This window comes from Meles meles, chromosome 11, assembly GCF_922984935.1.
Source record: "Meles meles chromosome 11, mMelMel3.1 paternal haplotype, whole genome shotgun sequence".
In the NCBI taxonomy this organism is placed as follows: Eukaryota; Metazoa; Chordata; class Mammalia; order Carnivora; family Mustelidae; genus Meles; species Meles meles.
The window spans coordinates 39,154,789-39,177,442 of NC_060076.1; the positions used below are offsets into that span (position 1 = coordinate 39,154,789).

The following is a 22,654-nucleotide window of genomic DNA, read 5'->3' on the forward strand; positions in this document are numbered from 1 at the left end:
TTATCTGTTTGTTTATCCTTATACTAATACCTTACTATCTTCATCACTCTAATTTATAGTAAGTCTTGGTACCTATAGAACAAGGACTTCATACTTGTAAAAAATTTTTTGTTAACTAAAAACAATTTTAGCTATCCTCTGAGCATGTAATGGTATCTCCCTAGGGTTTTAAAATTCATTTTACTGTATTTGAATATCAACTAATACATTTGAGCATTTTTCATAAACTTATAAGCCATCCATATGTCTTCCTTGGTGAAGTGTCTATTCATATCTTTTTCCCATTTTATTTAATTTTTATTTTTTTAAAGATTTTATTTACTTATGTGAGACAGAGTGAGAGACAGAGAGATCACAGAGGGGAAGGGAGAAGCAGACTCACCATTGAGCAGTGGGGCTCGATCCCAGGACCCTGAGATAATGACCTGAGCCAAAGGTTGATGCTTAACTGACTGAGCCACCCAGGTGCCCCTCTTTTGTCCATTTAAAAATAGGATTTGAGGGGTGCCTGAGTGGCTCAGTGGGTTAAAGCCTCTGCCTTTAGCTCAGGTCATGATCTCAGGGTCCTGGCATTGAGCCCTGCACCTCTGCTAAGCAGAGAGCCTGCTTCCTCCTCTCTCTCTCTCTCTGCCTGCCTCTATGCCTACTTGTGATCTCTGTCAAATAAATAAATAAAATTTTTTAAAAAAATAAATAAATAATAATAGGATTTGATTGAGTTGTTTGTCATGATATTGTTGAATGTTTAAAATATTTTTTAATATATTCTGACAATCCTCTGTCAGCAATGTGATTTTTAAATATTTTCTTCTGATCTTTTAATTCTCTGAACAATATCTTTTACTGATTGAAAATTTTAACTTTCCATAAATTCTGTTTTACCAATTTTTTCTTTTTGGAGATTGTGCTTTTGGTATTGTATATAAGAACCCTTTGCTTACCCAAGATCACAAAGATTTGCTTTGTTAGCTTCTCCAAGTTTTATAGTGCTACAATTTACAATTAGGTCTACAATCTATTTTGAAGTATGGGTTGAGATGCTTTTTATCTTTTTCATGTGGCTGTCCACTTGCTGGAGGACTGTATGTTGAAAAGATTGTCCTTTCTCCGTTGAATTGCCTTTGTAACTTTTCGAAAAATCAGTTGGCCTCTTTATGTAGGTCTATTTCTGGATTCTCTATTCTGTTACATTCATCTACATCCATTTATCCTTTCACCCTTCCTATACTGCTTTGATTAGCTTTATGGTGTGAGTCCTCCAACTTTTTCCCTTTTTTCCAAATTGTTTTAGCTATCTTCCTTTGCCTTTCCATTTATATTTTAGAATCAGCTCATTCACATATATGAAAAATCTTCTGGGATTTTGTTTGGGATTGCATTGAATCAAGAGATTAAAACTGGGGGAAAGCGACATCTTAACAATATGGAGTCTGGGGGGTGCCTGGGTGGCTCAGTCGTTAAGCATCTGCTTTCAGCTCAGGTCATAATCCCAGGGTCCTGGATCAAACCCTGCATCAGGGTCCTTGCTCAGCGGGAAGCCTGCTTCTTCCTCTTACACTCCCTTTGCTTGTGTTCCCTCTCTCACTGTCTCTCCCTCTGTCAAATAAATAAATAAAATCTTTTAAAAAATGAAACAAAACAAAACAGTATGGAGACTTCCAATCCATGACCATAGTATATCTTTCTCTCTTTTGTATTAGTTACGTATTTCTTTTTTTAAAGATTTTGTTTATTCATTTGACAGAGAGAGAAATCACAAGTAGGCAGAAAGGCAGGCAGAAGGAGAAGGGGAAGCAGGCTCCCTGCTGAGCAGAGAGTCCGATGCCGGGCTCAATCCCAGGACCCCGAGACCATGACCTGAGCTGAAGGCAGAGGCTTAACCCACTGAGCCACCCAGGCACCCTTAGTTATGTATTTCTGGTAACAAATTACTTTGAAACTTAGTGGCTGGAAACAACAAACTATTATCTTACAACATCTATAGATCAGGAATCTGGGAACAACTTAACTGGATGATTCTGGCTCAGGATCTCTCAGCAGGCTATAGTCACCTCAAGGATCCTACTTGAAAGGCTTAACTTCCAACCATATCTGCCTACCTGTGGGAAGGCCTCAGAAGATGTCCTTCTGAGCTCACTCATGTGGGCTTCTCCACTGGGCTGCCTCAGAGCATGGCTGCTGGCCTCCTCTAGAATGAGTGATCCAAGAGAGATCGAGAGAGTATGCCTAATATTGGAGGTCATAGTCATTTTGTAACTTTGACTTGGAAGTGATCACATCTTCCATTTTTTATTTATTAGAACCAGGTCAGTAAGATCAGTTCACATTTGAAGGGAGGGGATTACACAAGAATCTGAAGACCAGCAGGTGGAGATCACTGGGAGCCACCCGAGAGGAAATCTACCACATCTTCTTTGGTTTCTTTTATCACTGCAGCATACAGATTCTGCGTGTATTTTATTAGACTTATACCTAAGTGTCAATTTTTTAATGCTATCATAAATTGTACTTGTAATTGCTTGTTGCTGGTGAGTAAAAATACAACTGACTTATGTACATTATCTTATGTCCTGGGATCTTGCTAAAACTCACTTATTCTACACAACCACTATTCTGAACATTGCCTTTTTTTTTTTTTTTTTAAAGATTTTATTTATTTACTTGACAGACAGAGACAGCCAGAGAAGGAACACAAGCAGGGGGAGTGGGAGAGGGAGAAACAGGCTCCTGGCTGAGCAGGGAGCCCCATGCGGGGCTCAATCCCAGGATCCTGAGACCATGACCTGAGCCGAAGGCAGACAGTTAAAAACTGAGCCACCCAGGTGCCCCTGAACACTGCTTTTTTCGTTTAAAAAAGGTCTTAGAGATTATATTATATCAGATCACAAAGATCTTTTTTTTTTTTTTTTCCCAGATCACAAAGATCTTAACCATTATATTTAATTGCATAGTATTCAATTCCAAAAAGCTTTTTTTCTCAGGTTTGTCAGTCAGGGAACTACTTACTAAGAGTTTTTCCTTCTTGCAGTATATCAATATTGAATTAATAGTTACACAGATGTGGTCTACAAATAGTGTCCAGGGGGGCACCTGGGTGGCTCAGTGGGTAAAACCTCTGCCTTCGGCTCAGGTCATGATCTCAGGGTCCTGGGATCAAGTCCCGCATCAGGCTCTCTGCTCAGCGGGAGCCTGCTTCCCCCTCTCTCTCTGCCTGCCTCTCTGCCTACTTGTGATAGTCAAATAAATAAATAAATAAATAAATAAATAATCAAACAACAACAACAACAAAAAGACCCACAAATAGTGTCCAACTGATAATTGCTTTTGATTTTCAGGCTTTGAAGAAGTGGATTGAAGAAAATTCTGAACTCAGCTTTCTAAACCCTGGCATATTGATTGGACGTGGCAAAACAAATCAGAACACAGGTACTATATTAGTAAATTAGAGTTAGGATACTATAAGATTATTTATAATATATTCAAATTCTTTTTTTTTAAAAAAATATTTTATTTATTTGACAGAGAGAAATCACAACTAGGCAGAGAGGCAGGCATAGAGAGAGGAGGAAGCAGGCTCCCTGCGGAGCAGAGAGCCCGATGCAGTGCTCGATCCCAGGACCCTGGGATCATGACCTGAGCCAAAGGCAGAGGCTTTAACCCACTGAGCCACCCAGGCGCCCCTCAAATTCTTTTTTAATGCTTGTATCAGTCAGTGTTCAACTAGAGAAGCAAAACCATTAAGTGATTATACACTCATATATATATATACATATATATGTTGCTTGTATGTGGACACAAATACACACAAACTCATAGGGATTTGGGAATTAGCATGCACAACTGGTCTGGCAAAGGAAGTCCAAAATCCATGGGATAGGTGGACAGGAGCAGGTCTGAAACCCACAGATGTGAGCTATTTGGAGTCCTTGAGGTCTGCGACTAATGCCTAAGCCCTCTTTCAAAGGGTTGATTGATTATGTCAAATCATCCAAGGATGAATCCCTTTTGTAACTTAAATGTCAAGTGATTAGGAACTTTAATTACATCTGTGAATTCCCTTCACAGAAGCACCTAGATCAATAACTGGGTACTGTAGTTCAGCCTAGCCACAGCAAAAAGCCATCACAGTGCTCAAATACAAAAACTTATGACATCTCCTCTTCCCATAGGTCCTTCGGATGAAACCAAAGTTATTTTTTAAAATATTGTTTGAGCATGTCACTCTTTTTCTCTAATTTTCAACCAGTAAATTTAGATTAGCTGGAAATAAAAATGTTCTGTTTCTATTTTATTGTTTTTTAAGCTAGAGATGCTTTTATGTATATTGTATATTTTTTAATGTAAAAAAAAATGTTCAGGCACAAAATCCTGCAATCTAGCTGTAGTGGTTGAAGGATGAAGGGGTGCTTCTATAATCCTCCAGGAGGATCCCTGGGTGGCCATCCCTCACCTGACATTCCTGTAGCCGTGCTCCCCAACCCTCAGTGACCAGCAGGGACAGATACCCATTTTGTTCTTCCTGTTCAGTTTTGTGTCTAATAAGCAGTCCCCATCCTGTCAGTCTTCAGGCATCACTCTTGCACTTTCCCCTTATGCAGATTTTAAACTTTGGGAATATAATAATTATATTCAGATTTCAAAAGTTTGAATTACCAAATGAAGTCCAATACCACATTACTACAGTTGGAATTCGAAGCTCTGCCGTCTGACTCTTAACATGAGTTGATTTTCAAACTTTGTTATTTCTTTACAGATCAGCTTTCAAGATGTTTTCTTGTTTGTTCGTTTATCCATCCATCACCCATCCATCCACATTTATTTAGAAACTTATTCTGTACCAGTTATTGTGCTTCTGCCAAATAGTCTTCCCCAACCCCAAGATTGGTAGAGGTTTCTCTTCTCCCCATCCCACAGATGCAGTTCCTATTATATCAATATTATACCAATTATATCAATAGCTTCCTATTGATATCCTTTTTCCGTGAGATACTTATAGATAAAAATGACCTTTTAACCATTGTATTTTTATCTGACAAACTATAATTGCTGAATAAATGATGAATAAATAGATGACTAAGTTTAGAAATTCATGAAGTATGGTGTCTGTCTTGGGCATGCTCATTATTCGCTAGAAAATGATGGTAAAAAGAAATTGTTTTGGTCTTAACAAAATATATCTGAAGATTTTGGCTGCCAATGTACAGGAAAAAACTAGAACTTTTATAAATTCTCTTAACTCGGAGGTGGAGACCACTTAAATTCTTTTCCTTCTCAGTGTATCACTGGCTGAGGACTGCACACTGTTAGGGTCTCAGACTTAAATTCAAGGCCTGGTTCTGCCACTAACTAGCCTATGAGTTTATCATACTTCCAAAACCTCAAGGTCTTCATCTGTAAAGGAGGATTGTAACAGTTGCCACATCAGCCTCAAAGGGCTTTGTGAAATTCCATTAAGTAGTTGTGACACTGTTTTGCCAGCTGTAGAGTCCTATACACATGCAAAGGCATTACAATGAATTGTTTTGCAAAAAACTATGAATTGTTGATAGTTGTTGATAGTTTTGCAAAAAGAAAAAAAATCCATATTTGTTTTTCAATAGAGTTGCACAGCTGGTTAGTACCACAGCTGGGATTTGAACTCAGGCAGTCTGTGGCAGAGTCCAAATTGTTGAACACCACCCTAATGTCCTCTCTAAAACAGGGATAGGAATAGGCCCTACTGCCTAGGGTTGTTTTGACATCATGAATATAAAGCACTTATCACAGTATTTGGCACGTAATAACACTCCATTATTAATGGCTACTTTTCAAGGGTAAAGTTCCCTGTTTGATAAGTTGTGTAATGAATGCCCTCTGACTCTGACTCAGGAATGACGCTCCCAGCACAGAAGTGTGCATTGGATGCATTTAGAACCGATGGAGATAAAAAGATTCTGATTGCCACCTCAGTTGCTGATGAAGGCATCGACATTGCTGAGTGTAATTTGGTCATCCTGTATGAGTATGTGGGCAATGTCATCAGAATGATCCAAACCAGAGGTGAGAAGAGCTTTGATTCCATTACTAAATGGCTGGTAATTTCTCTGATTTGTGAGTGTGTCTGTCATTTAGAAACATACTCTGTCCTAGTCATTGTGTTTCTGGCCTTTTCTCCTTTACTGAGCCATTGTGGCTGTAGGGCCATTGGCTCCATGGACTCTGGCGTCTTTGGCCCCAAAGGCGGCTTACTTGATCAGGATTGTGTGGGTACAGTTTTGCCCACTAATATATGCCCTATATTAATTCTTGTTTATGATGAGTACTGTTTACTTGACCAACATTGACTGATGTAATTATGGAAAGATAATTCCCACTTGGACTGAGACTTTGGCAGCCAACATGTGGATCCTTCATGGTTGTGCTGTGGTAATGATGGGCCCTTGTATTCTAGAAGAGATACTCCATAGAATTCTTCTCACTTAAACTAGGTAATCTCCTAACTAGCCTCTCTTCCTTTTTCCAGTCTCTGTAACAACACCTGCCATTTTACTTCCTGAAAAACAGCTCTGGGCATGTCTCTTCCCTGTATAGAGACTGCAGTATTTCCCAATTACATGGTGTTAAAAAGCTCACAATCCAGCACCAAATTATCTTTCCAACCTATTTCCCATTCTTCCCCTTTATTCGTTATCTACTTCTGCCAACCTGACTTCATCATTTTCTCCTTGTCGAAGAAAGCTCTCATGTACTGCTACTCATAACCTTTGTTTTACTTCCTCCCTCTTCCCTTGCTTCTGTATCACCTCTCCCTGATCCCCCAGCTGGCAATAAACTTTTGGATGCCCATATTTCTTTACATTTATCTTCCTTATTGTACTTAATATTTCCACCTGTATTCTGGTGACTGTGAACATACCTATTTCCCCACCTGCTTGAAGGGTCTTGAGGGAGGATCTGTTCATTATTCATTTTGGAGTGCTCACAGTGTCCTCCTGAGTGTTCAAGTTGGATTGTCTTTAAGGCAGTGTCTCTGATAATGTAGCTGTCCTGTTACACTGCCTGGAGACCGACCCCCCAAGGAAGCCAGCCTGAGCCGTGCCCCGGCTTAACATGTAGTTTAATATGGAGGCACACACCTGCATTGGGAGTTTGTGCTCTAACAGCTCAGCTTTCCTATGAAAGCAGGTATCAGTGAATCAGAATTGAGTTTTAGGAGTACCCCTTTGTTTACCTCTTCTCAAATTTATCAGAGTTTTAAGTCAAAGACACCAAATACTTGTTTTCTGATAGGCAGAGGAAGAGCAAGAGGGAGCAAGTGCTTCCTTTTGACCAGCAATGCTGATGTAATTGAAAAAGAAAAAATAAACATATACAAGGAAAACATGATGAATGAATCCATTTTAAGGCTTCAGACGTGGAATGAAGCAGTATTTAAAGAAAAGGTAAGTCTTAATCTGTGGCACTCTTGCAGAATCTGACCATGAGTAACAAACAGAATGTGAGGGTAGTTGGTGCCTTTTATCATATTACTCCGAGTATTGCATGAGGACCCTAAGTTCATGCTTAAAATTTTGTCCTGCAGTAAACATCAGATTCATTCTGCTTTGGGTCTCAGTGAGATTAAAATGTATGTTATTAGCACTAATACTTGGAGTAAAGTTTTTAGTTAGTTATAAAAGGGCAAACTGAGTTAGATGGCCCTCAAGTTGGTAGCTCATCCTGAGGACTGCACCCTAACATGGCAAAACACAGTCCTCAAATCTGTCTCTAACATCCAGAGTCCTTGGAGAAAACCTCCCCATGCACAGTGCACATTAGAATACCTGTTTGTAGGTGTGGGTAGGAACGCACACTGTGGAGTGGTGTATCTGTTTAGTTCAACCTCTTGGTAGTGACCTTCATTTTACTGCAATTTCCTCTATAACACAGAAGCATGGAACCAGACTGGGGAAGGTCAAGAAACAGAAACACGCACATACACACACACACCGACTTACGTGCACGCACATACAAGCACCCCCACACTTGCTCTAGACCCTTTGCAGAGACTTTAATCTTGGGATCTCTGCCACTTAGAAGATGTGTAACCTCAGGTAGTTACTCTGTCTCTTAAATCATCTGTCTCCTCATTCATAAAGTTGGGAAAGTAATGGTATTTAATTCACAGGGCAGTTTTGGGGATAAAATGGGGGTATATGCATTGCTCAGCACAGTACCTGGACTCAAGTAAGTGCTCAAAAAATGAGAACTGTTATGGACTGAGGCTTGAGGCAGACTTTAACTTCACAGAGATGAACCTTACAATTCAGTAGACCAACTCCATAGTGTCCATAATTTTGAAAGGTCATAATCTCTTTGCTCAAAAATGGTTTTGAGAAGCAGTGGTCTAAAGCAAATTAACACTTATTTTAGGACATAAAAGGACAACTTTATGTAAGTATTCACTCATTTTTAGAAAATTTCTACCTAAGTTTAGAGACTAAAATATTTAAAAATACTTCTTCTACATTTTCATTGAGGAGAATTGCAGGGAAATTTTTTAGTTCCTCTTTAATTTTCCTCCTGAATTTTACTGAGAATAGAGATTTTTCACTGAGTCATCTTCCCCTTTTGTAGCATATGTTGATGTTGGCAGTAAAATCTTTAAAACAGTAATAGCTTTACTACCCATGCCATAATTTTTGTCTCTTCCACTGGGTGACCAATGACATAGACTGATGTGTGGCAGGGGAGAAAGAGTAAAAGCCTGTTGAGGGAGACGGAGGCTCGGCCATACCCAGACTCTTTTGCAGCCAGCTCACCAGGATGAGGAGTGGGATGAAGAGAGAACAGATTAAACATCTGTTGAAGAGCATCTGGGATTCCCCTAACAGCCATAGAAAATGGGCAGAGGTGGGAAAGGATGAGAGGGAGCCCAGAACCAGTGTAGCCAGGACCTGTTGGTGGCTGGTCATTCCGTGGGTGGGGCTGGGCGTTCTGGCTCCCCGCAGGGTCTGCCCTGACATCACAGGCAAGGGTGGCTACCGTGTGGCAGGGCTGAGAGCATGGCTCCCTCCTTGGCCTTCTCTGATACTGCTAGGTGGGAGTGTGCAGATGCTTTGTTAAAGTAGAAATCTAGGTGCCCCCTCAGTCTTTGCTGGCAGGGGCTGGGGTTAGACCATAGTTGTTTGTTCCATTCTGTGATGTTTGGCAGAAGTAGAACAGCCATTGTCTAAAAGTTTTTTGTCTTGCTAGGTTGCCCCTTTCCTGGTCCTTTGACTAGAGAGAGTAAAGTAGGCTTCTGTTGAGACACTTTTTTATCTGTGTCCATAGGCATTTCCAGTTGCCAGTTCCTTCAGTCTCAAATCTGGGGTAATAGGAGATGAAAAGAAAACCCAGGTTACTCAGCACCATTTTGTTCTTAGGGTTTTGTGTTTTCTAGCTGTCTCCCTTCCTCTCTGGACCCTTCTAAGTCTTCTTAGGTTTATTTTATCTATAATGTTCAGGGTTTTTTTTTTTAATTTTTTTAATTTTTAAGTTTTTATTTTTTTTAAAGATTTTATTTATTTATTTGACAGACAGAGATCACAAGCAGGCAGAGAGTCAGGCAGAGAGAGAGGAGGAAGCAGGCTCCCCGCGGAGCAGAGAGCCCGATGCGGGGCTCGATCCCAGGATCCTGGGATCATGACCTGAGCCAAAGGCAGAGGCTTTAACCCACTGAGCCACCCAGGCGCCCCCCCCCCCCCTTTTTTTTTTTTAACTTTGTTTATTTGAGAGAGAGAGAGAGAGAGTGAAAGAGAGTGGGGGGAGGGGCAGACGGAGAGGGACAAGCAAACACTCCCCATTGAGCAGGGAGCCTGACGTGGGACTTGATCTCAGGACCCCTGGGATCATGACTTGAGCCAAAGGCAGATGCTTAACCATCTGAGCCACCCAGGCACCCTATAATGTCCAGGTTCTTAGTTGTACGTAAGCATGCCCTAAGTTTTGAAGTAGAATGCAGCCATAGTATATACATGCATTTAACTTTACTGTAACTCAAAGTACTCTCTGTGGTCAGAAGGGGAGAGAGGAAAATGATTTAGGGGATGGGGACTCTTCTGCCTGCTGTTCCATCTAATGGGTCTCTGCCCTAGAAGTGGGTGTAACTACACCTGAAACAGTCAGTACATATGTTTATATTTAAATGATTTAAAAATTTTTGCCAACTACTAAAGTAGAAAGCAGGGATCACATGATTGTTTTATGAACATCTTTAGTACTTTATGGGCATCTTTTTTTTTTTTTTTAAAGATTATTTCTTGTGAAAATCAAGAGAGCAAGAGAGTGGAGGGACAGATGAAGAGGGAGAGGGAGAGAGAATCCTTAAGCAGACTTCCTGCTGAGCACAAAGCCTGATGTGGGGCTCAATTCCAGGACCCTGAAATCTTGACCTGAGGTGAAACCAAGAGCCAGCTGCTTAACCAACTGAACCACCCAGGCGCTCCCTTTATGGTTATCTTTGATGCAAAAATTTGAAGGCTCATTGGAGGTCACAGTTAAACACTGACTAATAAAGAATTAGGAGAACTCAATAAAATATCTATGGGATTTTTATAAAAAAAAGTCAGGTACTGTATGTTCATGGAAGTTGTAAATGAATGAATGATAATACGTGTGTGTGTGTGTATGTGTGTGTTTGCGTGCACACATGCATAAATACCTCCTAGTTATACCATTGTACCGACAAGGGGGTTTTGTTTTTGTTTTTTTGGACTTTTGCATGTAGATTCTCCAGATACAGAAGCAAGAAAAATTCATCAGAGATTATCAAGCAAAAGTTGAACCTGTACCCGATAAGGAGAACAAAAAACTGCTTTGCAGAAAGTGTAAGGGCTTTGCATGTTACACGGCTGACATCAGAGTGGTAGAGGTAAGTGAACTTTGAGCAAAGAGCACTGGGTCATTTTTTAGCACTAATTAAACTTACTCTCTATTGGTGAGATATTTGTGGAAGAATATTATTATTTTTGTTGTTATCATGGCCATGATATTTTAAAAAGCCAAAAAATTTTGAAAGGAAACCCGTCTCAATGAAGAAGAAAAAGAAGGCATTTAATTAAATATGGCGTAGCCACTAAAAGTAATAATGGTCATGCTAAATGAATAGGGTATCTGGGGTTAAATCCTAGAACAGATAAAGAATATTAATTAGAAAAAGTAAATATCTGTAGTGCCATTCACAGTAACGTTTCAATCCTAATTTCTTTGTTTTGACAAATATACTGTGGTATGTTAGATGTTAACATTCAGGGAAGCTGGGTGAATGGGATACAGGAAATGCCTGGACAACTTTGCCCTTTTCTATAAACCTAAAGGAACTCCAAAGTAGAGTTTATTAAACGAAATGAACATGAAGCTTATGTATAATGAAAAACTTCTTACAGACTGTGGTGAAGTTAGAAAAAATAACAAGGAAACAAAGTTGTTAATATGCTGTGACTTGGGGCGCCTGGGTGGCTCAGTGGGTTAAAGCCTCTGCCTTTCGCTCAGGTCATGATCCCAGGGTCCTGGGATCGAGCCCCGCGTCGAGCTCTCTGCTTGGCAGGGAGCCTGCTTCCTCCTCTCTCTCTCTCTGCCTGCCTCTCTCCCTATTTGTGATCTCTATCTGTCAAGTAAATAAATAAAATCTTTAAAAAAAAAAAAAAAAATGCTGTGACTTTCGGGGTGTGAAATAATAGTGACAATACCCCCATCACTCTCAACTGTAACAAAAACATTAAGACATTTTCTTTGTCCAGAAAAAGACTAGAGGGAATATACTAAATATATATTTTACAGTGAGACTCCATGATTTTTCCTATTTTATGTTTTCTAAACTTTCTTTTTGGGATATAGATCACTTTTTTATTATTTTTTTTAAAGATTTTATTTATTTGACAGAGAGAGAAACCACAAGTAGGCAAAGAGGCAGGCAGAGAGAAAGAGGGGGAAGCAGGCTCTCTGCTGAACAGAGAGCCCGATGTGGGGCTCGATCCCAGGACCCTGAGGTCATGACCTGAGCCAAAGGCAGAGGCTTAACCCACTGAGCCACCCAGGTGCCCCATGGATCATTTTTATAATGAAAACAAAATATCTCCTTATTTTAGAAACACCTGCCGGTTAGTTGTTTTTTTGGGTTTTTTTTCTCCTTAAAAATTTTGGATAGAGGGGCGCCTGGTTGGCTCAGTGGGTTAAGCCTCTGCCTTTGGCTCAGGTCATGATCTCAAGGTCCTGGGATCGAGCCCCACATCGGGCTCTCTGTTCAGTAGAGAGCCTGCTTCCCCCTCTCTCTCTACCTACTTGTGATCTCTCTCTCTCCATCAGATAAATAAATAAAACTGAAAAAAAAATTTTGGATAGAATAATCTCCAAAGACAAAAACTACCTGTAACTCCATTGCTCCTGATAGAAGAGAGGCTGGTTCCGATGATGAGTTATTAGGATTCTCTTTGGTCTTTGGAAAGCTGGTCTCTCATCAGTCCAATGGAGCAAGAAGCATAATATTAAGGGTGATACTAGCAAATTCCCTTGCCTTTGTAAATCACTTCTTTAGCTAGAAAACATCCTTTCAGCTCCAATTTGAGTGATTTTTCTATTGCAAAGGCCCTTTGTGACTGTTTCCCTCCTGCCCCACACCCCCTCCTCCTAGGGGCCCATATATTGGGTCTGCATTTGCTCTGTACAGTGTGGTGTTTCTCGGGTTTACTCTAGTTGGAGCCTCTGGACACATTAGTCTGTGACCCTCTGCAGATCTGCATTGACCCTTCGTTGTTCTCTGTATCCTTTGGATTGTGCCTGTCAGGTAAACTCAGGCATTGGAGATCTTCAAGAAATACCCCCTTTTGTTTCTGAACTAATAAAGAGTATCTACTTTCAGAAGCTCAGTTGCCCAGAAACTTCTTAGTCCTCGTTTTCATGAGATGGCCCCTATCCCCTCACTTGGCATCCCCACCTTCACTTCCACCCTTGGAACTGGGAGTCAAGTTGCATGAATTCTAGTCTGGCCTTCAGTGAATGCATATTTCCTTCTTACCCCATCTGTCACATAAGTGGGATCCTACCTGCTTTTCATCTCAGATTGTTGTGGAGTTCATTAAAATCACAGTTCAGTCCTGGTTCTAATGTTCTGTTTTGTGTTTTATTAATCCCTTTGTCTGTAGGACTCCCAATATGCTGTGGTTGGAGATGCTTTCAGGAAGTGCTATGTGAGCAAATTACACCCCAAACCAAAGACCTTTGGGCATTTTGAGAAGAAAGCAAAGATCTTCTGTGCCAGAGAGGACTGCCGCCATGACTGGGGAATCCATATGAAGTATATGACATTTGAGATTCCAGTTATAAAAATAGAAAGCTTTGTGGTGGAGGATATTGCAACTGGAGCTCAGAAACTATATGCAAAGTGGAAGCATTTTCCTTTTGAGAAGATACCCTTTGATGCTACAGAAATGTCCAAATGACCTGGGGTCCTCAGTCTTTAGCTACAGGCAATGGGTGACCTTAACTGAAGAAATTAGCCCCAGGGGGTACAGTCATGGATCGCTTGTATACCACTGTGGAGACACTTTACCCAAGCTTGTATCAAACTGAATATGTCACTTAACTTCTCCCTCTTTTTATTGTTTTTAGCAGTTTGAACTGTATCACATATGTACAACACAAGTGACAACAGCACTAATGTTCTGTAGGCCAATGGAGCTCTAAGTACTTGGGAAAAATTAAAAAGCCTTAACTTCTTTTCCGATCTTTCCTTTCACAACTGACTGCCAGTGTAGCCACTCAGTACACTTTGGAAGGAAGGAATGAATGAATGAATGAATGAATGAAACGTTGAAAGTGTTTCTACCATAAACTGACTTTTGCCCTTAACAGATTGAAATTATTCTTGTTCGGTCCTCTAAGACTGTCCCACCCCCTCTAACTTCAGGCATTAGTTGCAAATCCAGGGAATCACCTGAGCCTCTCATTGACAGGGCATAGATCAGAGGTTCCCCTGACCTCCTCCTTGAATTTGATTAATCTGCTAGAGGAGCTCACAGAACTCAGAGAAACATTATATTTTCTTAATCACTGGTTGACTAGAAAAGGATATAACTCAGGAACAGCCAGATGGGAGACATGTATAGGACAAGGTGTGGGAATAAACAAGGAGTTCCCATGTCCTTTCCAGATCTCCACCTGTTCAGCAGGTGGAAGCTCTCCAAACCCTATCCTTTGGGATTTTATGGAGGCTTTCTTATGTAAGCATGACTGATCAAATCATTGGCCCTTGGTGATTGATTCAACCTCCAGCTTCACTCCCAGGTTGTTACGGGGCTTCACTGAGAGTTCCAGCCCTAGAATCAATCGGAGTTGGTTGTTCTGGCAACCAGCTCCATCCTTAGGTGTGGTCCAAAAGCCATGTCATTAGCATAACAAGAGACCCTTTGTCACTTGTGTCACTTAGGAAATTCCAAGGGTTTTAGGAGCTCAGTGCCAGAGCTGGGGATGGAAACCAAAGAGATATTTATTATGTAAATCACTATCTCACAAGTATCTCTTTTTATATGTGATTGCCTTTTTGGGTACTGTTGTTTAAGAACCCTAATAGGATGTTTAAAACACCTACTGGAGATTTGAGAAAAGTTCTTTCAAGTATCTAAATAGTCCAATTTGTTTGAAGGTGAATGGTCCTCTCTTCAGCCAACAGAAGGCAGACTGAAGGTGAAAAAAAAAAAATCTTAGAATTTCGTTATTGGATTTTTGCCCTGAGTCAAGCCACTGCCAGGCACAGAGCCTGGAACAGAGTTAGGCACTCGGTTACTATTTACTGAAGGAAAAAACCTGGTAGATAGAATTGCAAACTCTTGACTGATGCCTAAATGCTGGTCATTAGATTCCTTGGTCAAAAGCTTTATGTCAGAACCAAGTGGGGAGTCTTCATGGGCACGTGCCCCACCCCCATTAGGACATCTTGGCAGGGTGTCCAGCCTTGTGTACTTATTAGTGAGGTTCCTCAGGTGGTTCAGATACAACCCATTACACACCCACAGGACCTTGTTTTTCTATGGTTCCTGCAGTGCTGACATTGTGATGGGTTTTTCACCTGAAATGAGAAGTTGCCTTCCGTCAAATGCCTGATTGTGTAATAAGTAAACTCTGATTCCTGTTTTTACAACTGGTATTATTACTTGAATTTATTTAAAAATTTTTTAAAATTTAAATTCAATTTGGTTAACCTGTAGTGTGTTATTAGTTTTGGGGGGTAAAACTGGTATTATTACTTGAATTTAAAAGACAAACCATCAGGTCAGCATTTCCTCCAGCAAGTCCTGTGAAATATACGCTCTGTGAGATGCTCTGACGAAAACATTCTTGTGGTCAAGACAGCCTTCTGAACCAAATGCTGCCAGCCCGCCCCTCAAATGAGTGATTTACACCATGACCGTCATTGTATGGGATTGTGTCAGTTCTGTGCTAACAAGACCCCTTTAACTCAGTGGTCCCCAAAGACGCTGACCCTGGAACCCTGTTCTCCAAGGGACACGGCTCCCATCCTGTGGAAGTCCCACAGCAGGTGAGCAGTCTTGCTGCAGAGCAGACAGAGCCCAACTGGAATGTTAATTTCAGGATCATGTCAGGTACTCTTTTATCATACCATGTAGTAAAACTACACATCTCACTCAGCAAATCTGCTCTTAATATGCAGACCTCTGTTCTTGGGATGTAAACTATTAAAACTATTAGCTATAATTATATAATCATTGCTTATGATAATTAGGCTGTCTGGGTGAACAAAAACTACTTGGGTGTTAAACTCTGTTTGTGGTCATGACATTTAATAGCTTCCTCAGAAAGCAGCCAGGGAAGCTTACTGTTTTTCTGGAAGTAAGTCTGCATTGCTTCTACGTAACCCTGCCGGGTACTCCACTGTCCTCACATAACCCTGAAAGGGAAACTGGGCTCAAGATATGGTTCTTCATTTTGGTGACCTGGAAACTCCCAACTTTAGCATAGAGAATACTGGGAGATAAATCTCTAAGATTATGAACTCCTAACTATTACACCAGAGCTGCTGGTGGCCATATCCCCAGGCACAAGGAACAGCCCTTAAGAATAAGGTAAGATGGGGGCGCCTGGGTGGCTCAGTGGGTTAAAGCCTCTGCCTTCGGCTCAGGTCATGATCCCAGGGTCCTGGGATCAAGCCCCGTATCGGGCTCACTGCTCCGCATGGGGCCTGCTTCCTCCTCACTCTCTGCCTGCCTCTCTGCCTAGTTGTGATTTCTCTCTGTCAAATAAATAAAATATTAAAAAAAAAATGGGCAAATTTGTATAAACATTTAAAAAAAAAAAAAAGAATAAGGTAAGATGAGAGGAGAAATGATAGGGAGGGAAGCTGAGTTTGAGTCACTAGATCCAGTCAAGTCTATGGCTGTGGCTACCTCTGTTCTTCACTCTATGAGCCAATTATTGGTGGTGGTGGTCGTTGTTTTTTTGAAGATTTTATTTATTTATTTGACAGAGAGCACAAGTAAGCAGAGCGGCAAGCAGAGGGAGAGAGAGAAGAAGGCTCTCTGCTGAGCAGAGAGTCCGATGCGGGGCTCGATACCAGGACCCTGGAATCATGACCTGAGCTGAAGGCAGAGGCTCAACCCACTGAGCCACTCAGGCGCCCCAAGCCAATTGTTATTATTAACATTTTTGCTTAACCAATTTGAGTTGTGCTTCTAATAACACTGTGAGTCATTACTACTACACCCCTCCTAGAGGTGACTCTCACCTGCTAACGGCTGTCCCACAGCCAAAGACATATGTACTTTTTTTTTTAATTTTTTTTCAAGATTTCTTATTTATTTGACAGAGAGAGATCACAAGTAGGCAGAGAGGCAGGCAGAGAGAGTGAGAGGGAAGCAGGCTCCCTGCCGAGCAGAAAGCCCGATGCGGGACTCGATCCCAGGACCCTGAGATCATGACCTGAGCCGAAGGCAGAGGCTTAAACCACTGAGCCACCCAGGCGCCCCATATGTACTTATTTGCTGCATTAAATAAGTCCGTTGGTTAAGACAGTGTGCGCACCGAAGAATGCTTGCTTTCCTAGGAGGGGTCAGGCGTAATGGATTTGGAAAACTGTTAACAAAGGATAAGAGAATCCCAGGGAGAAGAAGAGGACTGGCAGGCACCTTCAACAAGAGCAGCAAAAATTTAGTTTGGAACGAGAGGACTAGTGCCTTCTTGAGAAACTAGGCCAAAGGAGCTTATTTGTTCAGTCTTGTCGTGGGTCAGGGTGTGACACTGGGCAAGACATTTTATTAATGAACAGGATATGGGGTGCGTTTGGAGGCAGAGGCGTCCAGAAGTGAAGGGACCCTGTTCTAGAAGTCATAGACACAAGACTCTGTCTCCACATAACCACAGAATGTGAGGAGCTAGACAGCTCCCTAGGACACAGTAACGGAGAACTAAGGTGGTAGAGGTCTGTTTTCTCAGCCCTTCTTTGTGTTTTTATGTTAGGACTGATCTTTATTTAAAGGTCATGGGCTTTTTTATACAACAAGTTTCTGTCTGTAATCTTAGGAACACAAGCTGGGCCCCAGGAACCTCAGGGGCAGGGTTGCTCAATAACCTGTCTTGTTCCTCATCTCAGGAGAGGCAGAGAGAGGACTCAGTCCACATTCGGTGAGTGCTAAATTTGAGATTCAAAATTCGTTACAAAGAGATGAACCTGGGAGTGATAAGGTGACCTGTTATGAGCCATAACCCCCAGGGCGTCTCTTTGGAGATGGGACCTCTAAGGAAGTGATTAAGGTTAAATAAAGTCATAAGAGTGGGGCCCTGATCTGATCCAATTAGTGTCCTTAGAAGACACCAGAAAGCCAACTCCTCCTCTTTCTCCTCACACGCACATGAAGGAAAGACATGTGAGAGGACAGGGAGGAGGTGGCTGTCTATAAGCCAGGAAAAAAGTTCTCACCAGAAAACGAATTGGCTAAAAACTTGAGCCTGGACTTCTAGCCTCCAGAACTATGAGAAAATACATTTTTGATGTTTACACTACCCAGTCTATGATATTTTGTTATGGTAGCCAGAGCAGACTAAGACATGTGCCCCCAAAATGATGTCAATGATGAACATAAGCAGGTAGGTAAACTATAGGACATAAAATGAAAAAAAAAAAAAAAAAAAAAAAGATCTGCTCACCATATTTGCTACTGCTACCTTCTTCTCTGCTTCCAACCAGGGCAGAGAAACCCTGTTCCTCAGCTCTTCCACTCCCCCTACCCCCCACCCACAGAACTGATGTTTTAAAAACAGAACTTGAAGGTCCCTTGGGCTTCAGGATGCTGTAGTCTGAGACTCGCTCTGCTTGAAATATTACAGACGAGAGCTTTAAACACAACACAATTCAGTTCCAAAGTCAACAAGTTTTCCTTGAAAATAGATTTAATCTTATTCAAATTACAAATGTTCTATGTCTCTCTCCAAAACCACTTCCAAAGTTCTCCTCTTGATAAATGAAAAGTTTTCTAGGGAAAAGTTCTGAAGAGAGTGAAAGAAAACATCACATTTTTTTTTCAGTGTTGATCCATCAAAAGGTACATAATCAAAAAATGTCAGTGTCTGACCTGTCCACGAGGTGCCTGAATCATTCCATCTGAAGGAAAAAGGCAGAGGAGAATCACAATCACCGCCGTGACTTGCGGTGTGAGAATGTTTTCATCTACCATGTCAGTTCATACTGGTATAACAGGCAAAGACCAGTGGCCCTCGGGAAGGCTTCATGGAGCAGAGGAGAAGAGAGAGGAACAGAAATGAGGGCAGGGGATGCCTTCTGAGAAGACTGATTAGTGTCCAGCTGAACATTAACAGGCCAAGAGTGAAAAATCAACATTCTGTGATCAGTGACTTTACAGATAAGCTCAAGTTCTCTCTTTCTGGCACTACTGATATTCCCACCATTCTAGCTTCCAAATTCTAGAAAAAGAAAAAAGATCCACAAAAATAGAGAATGTAGAAACTGCTCATTCTGTGCCCGGAGGAATGCCACCAGGACGTCAGTGCTCACACACCTCCATGCAGGGAGGCTTTGCGCCAAGTGCCCGGCTGGCTAGTGGCGCTTTGCTCCCCTGGTGCAGCTCCAAGCACGGGGCTCTGAGCGCAGCTCGCCTACTTGGCCATCTTGCGGATCATGTAGTTGAGGATGCCCCCGTTGTGGAAATAAGTGAGCTCCACGTCCGTGTCGAACCTCATGATGGCCTGGAAGGTCTTCCCAGTATCCAGCTGTGACGACAAAGAAGCAGAGGAGAACCGGTGGGGGAGGAGGCCGGGCAGCTGTGTCAGGAGGGACGCCCCCTCTGCCCTCACAGCTGCCCCTCGAAGCGTGGTCCGCACACCAGCAGAGCCAGTGGCACATGGGGGCACGTGCTGTCCTGGCTCTAGCCCAAACCCAGTGAATCGGGGGCTATATTTGGAACAGCCCCCCAGCCGACTCCTCTGTGCAGCAAAGCACCGCAGGGTATGAATGATGGAGGTGACGGACACCCGAGGGCCAAGTCTCTCAGGGCAGCAGCTCCTAGTGACACTAGACCTCCTCTGGGAGCTGTGTGTCAGCAGAGGTCTCACTGAGGTGGTCCCTTAGGCAGCTGGTTCAGCTGCTGACCCTGGGATGTCAGCGCTGGGCACCTGCCTCGCCTCACCTCAGGAGCTGTCGCATTACCTTTGGGCTAACCAAAACCTGGGGCCTGAGGTGAGGCTCAAGAATGGGGTATGTCCACGTTTTGATAATAAAAAGATGTTTTTTAGATCATGTGAAAATGTCCTGTCTCTGAGCTTCCTGCACTCTACTCTGGGCTTAAGAGAGATTGGGAGTCAGAGGAGACAGTGGGGCTGGTGGGGTTGGGGAGTAAGAAAGGAACTGATGGTAACTCTGTGAGTAAAGGGAAATAGGTAATCGATCAACAGGTGTCCTCCTCACTGTGTTGTGAAGACAGAGCAGGTGACAGCAGAACTCCTAGGTCTAACGCACTCCTACTGAGTGATTGTTTTCCTTCCAAATCCACTCATTTCCTTCTCTAGGTTGACAACAAACACGGTCCGTTACTTGGGCAGGTCATGGGGGGGAGGGGCTCCAGCTTACCTTGACCTGCACTTTCATTCGTGGTGTGAGGCTTTCTGGAATGATGATGGTGTATCGTTCCCGCCCCGTGAGTCCCAGGGTGTCTGCGGTCTCCCCAGGGAGGTATTCGAGGGGAATCACCCCCATTCCCACCAAGTTACTGCGGTGAATGCGCTCGTAACTCTCAGCCAGGACAGCTTTGATTCCCTGAGGAGCCAAGACAATACTTTGGACACAGTTTCCATTTTCTTTAGATACACAGAAACTTGAGAAAAGGCTTCTTCAGTCAAAACTCCTCTCACACCTAAATTCTAAGTACCAATGAGTCATTTACATAGACAGTTATTCTAGTAAATAACACCGCAGCTGGTCTGCACGGACTGCCTACAAAGTACAGGCAGTAAAATAAAGTGGCTTCTCTCATCCCATCCCCACCAGCCCTAGGAGACAGAGGCAACTGCTGCCCCATCACCCAAACAGTCAGTGGTGGTAGCTGGTATTAACCCATGCAGCCCGACCACACACTTAGCTGCTTTGTGATACAACATCTCTTAGCACACTTCCATTGTATCTAGAATCCACATTGCAAAACAACATAAAAAATTGTTCTCTTCTCTCCCTTGAATAGGTGCAGACACAAAAGGTTTTAATGGAAAACAACTTTCAGAACAAACTACAGAGAAAGGAACTGATGTGCTGCTTTTGTGATTCCTGTTTCGAGAACAGGAGGTTTTCCATATGGATCTGTGTACACATGTGTTCACTTTGAGGGGGAGTGGCAGCTTTGTAAACACATACTATCCATGTCCCTAGGCTGGGTGAGGGCTACGCAGGGCTGCAGACCAGGTGTCCAGCCCCCTCTGCCGTGAGGAGAGCCCAGCACTGCTGAGCAGCCCAGCCAGGGAGGCTGGAACTCGGAGCCATTCTGTACAGAAGCCTAGAGTCCAGGGGACCCCTCGTGCGCCAGTCCTCTCAGCCTCCTTCAGCTCTTAGAGCCCCCAGTGGCTGCACTGCCAGCTTCCAGCCCCATCCCTAAAACCCTTTCCTCTTCCGTAATTTCTCTGGTTCTTTTCAGCAGCTTCTAGAAAAGGCAGGCTTTTGAAACATTACCAAGTAATCAAAGAACATCTTTTGTTCCCTCCACAGAGCAAAATGATTGATAAAAAACAAAACAAAGCAATAAGGTGATGTTCACAGAGATTTACTGAAGCCACAGAGATTTACTGAAGCCTGGTTCCCCGGAGGGCTGCCTGCCAGACCCTGCCTTCTTTCCCGTATGTGTGGAAATCACTGTACGAGGTGTTTCCCAAGGTTTAATTTGCTCGAGTCATAAATCACTGAGATTGGCACCAGCTAGATCATCTTACCCTACCCTGAGAATGAAAGCTGAGCAGGACTCTTCCCTGCTTTTGGGGCCGGCAGATGCTCAAGAGGTAACAACCGTCTGCTCCCTGCATGGCCCCTCCATGGGGACACCTCACGCAGCTCAGGCCCTGAAATGGCCATAGGTTCTGAGGAGCTGCCTGTCTGCGTCGAGAGAGAGCTGCCTTTTCTTGAGAGTCTGTAAGTTGACTCATAGGCAGTGGAAAGCCACTGTAAGAAGTGCACTCCCCAAGTCTGTCCAGAGCACAGCCTCCTTACTCTTACCCTCCCGTGAACCTCCTGAGGGACAACATGGGAGCAGCGGTCCAGGCTTACTGCTTCCTGGAACAACAGCCTGAAATACACTGTGGGTCCTCAACCTGAATAACAGGAAAACTGTTCCATTTTTCCCCATTAAAAAAAGTCATGTTTACACATATTTGAAAATAATTTCAGAGACTTCACAGACCCTCCTCCCAACTGCTCCACAGACACCCCCAAAGATCCACGGTTCATAGAATACGAGCATCTGATCTGAGGAATCGGTTCAACTCTACGTTACCCTTCACTGAGTGGGGTAAAGGCAGATCTGCCAAGAAGCAGGAGCTGAACAAACAGCACCTGCTTTCCTGAGCTTGCCTGTGGGCTTCCCCCACGTCACACTCACCAGGAGGAAAGGGCCCTTGGCCGCCCAGTCTCGGGAGCTGCCTGAGCCGTACTCTTTGCCGGCCAGAATGATCAGGGGCAGGCCTGCCTGCTGGTACTGCTCGGCGGCATCGAACACGTCAAGCTGAGGAAGAGAAAAGCAAGGCTGACACATGCAGCAGAGCGTGGACACAGGCCAGGGGGACCTGGTGGGAAGCACAGGGTCTTCAGGGGCCCAAGTCAACATGAAGCCAATAGCCAACACTCAACCAACCAGTGGCCTGCTCTACAGATCTCCAACTAGCTCCCATCTATTCACCCCTCCCAATGAGCTTTATATTCTTTTAACTGAAATGCCTAGTTTTTGTCCTGGTTTTAGAAAACCTAAGGCATCAAGGGAAAAAAAATAAAGTAGATCAGATTTTTCCCCCCCTCTTCCACTGATTAAACTATTTTAAAGTTTAGAAAACAGAGAATCCCACCTAAACCTGGGTTTTGACTCATTCTCAGGGACTCAGTGATGGTCACTTAGGTAGAGTAGCAACCACAAAGAAGGTGACATGTTCTGAAATTACATAA

The 22,654-nt window shown here is 42.9% G+C and overlaps 2 protein-coding genes across 4 annotated transcripts in view; one reads left to right on the plus strand and one right to left on the minus strand.

The window, feature by feature from the left end:
• The window catches only part of DDX58 (DExD/H-box helicase 58), a 59,637-nt gene extending 44,548 nt beyond the window's left edge, over nucleotides 1-15,089 (plus strand). For all 3 annotated transcript variants that reach the window (XM_046021688.1, XM_046021687.1, XM_046021686.1), the window contains exons 14-18: nucleotides 3,336-3,426; nucleotides 5,869-6,039; nucleotides 7,270-7,421; nucleotides 10,727-10,870; nucleotides 13,140-15,089. In XM_046021688.1, the coding sequence (XP_045877644.1) occupies nucleotides 3,336-3,426; nucleotides 5,869-6,039; nucleotides 7,270-7,421; nucleotides 10,727-10,870; nucleotides 13,140-13,436 (855 nt within the window). In that variant the 3' untranslated portion in view covers nucleotides 13,437-15,089. The remainder of the gene's footprint in view (nucleotides 1-3,335; nucleotides 3,427-5,868; nucleotides 6,040-7,269; nucleotides 7,422-10,726; nucleotides 10,871-13,139) is intronic.
• A 3,294-nt stretch (nucleotides 15,090-18,383) lies between these two features.
• The window catches only part of ACO1 (aconitase 1), a 57,069-nt gene continuing 52,798 nt past the window's right edge, over nucleotides 18,384-22,654 (minus strand). The window contains exons 19-21 of the mRNA XM_046023118.1: nucleotides 22,098-22,220; nucleotides 20,090-20,275; nucleotides 18,384-19,233 (exon numbers count right to left, since the gene is read on the minus strand). Of these exons, the coding sequence (XP_045879074.1) occupies nucleotides 19,120-19,233; nucleotides 20,090-20,275; nucleotides 22,098-22,220 (423 nt within the window). The 3' untranslated portion in view covers nucleotides 18,384-19,119. The remainder of the gene's footprint in view (nucleotides 19,234-20,089; nucleotides 20,276-22,097; nucleotides 22,221-22,654) is intronic.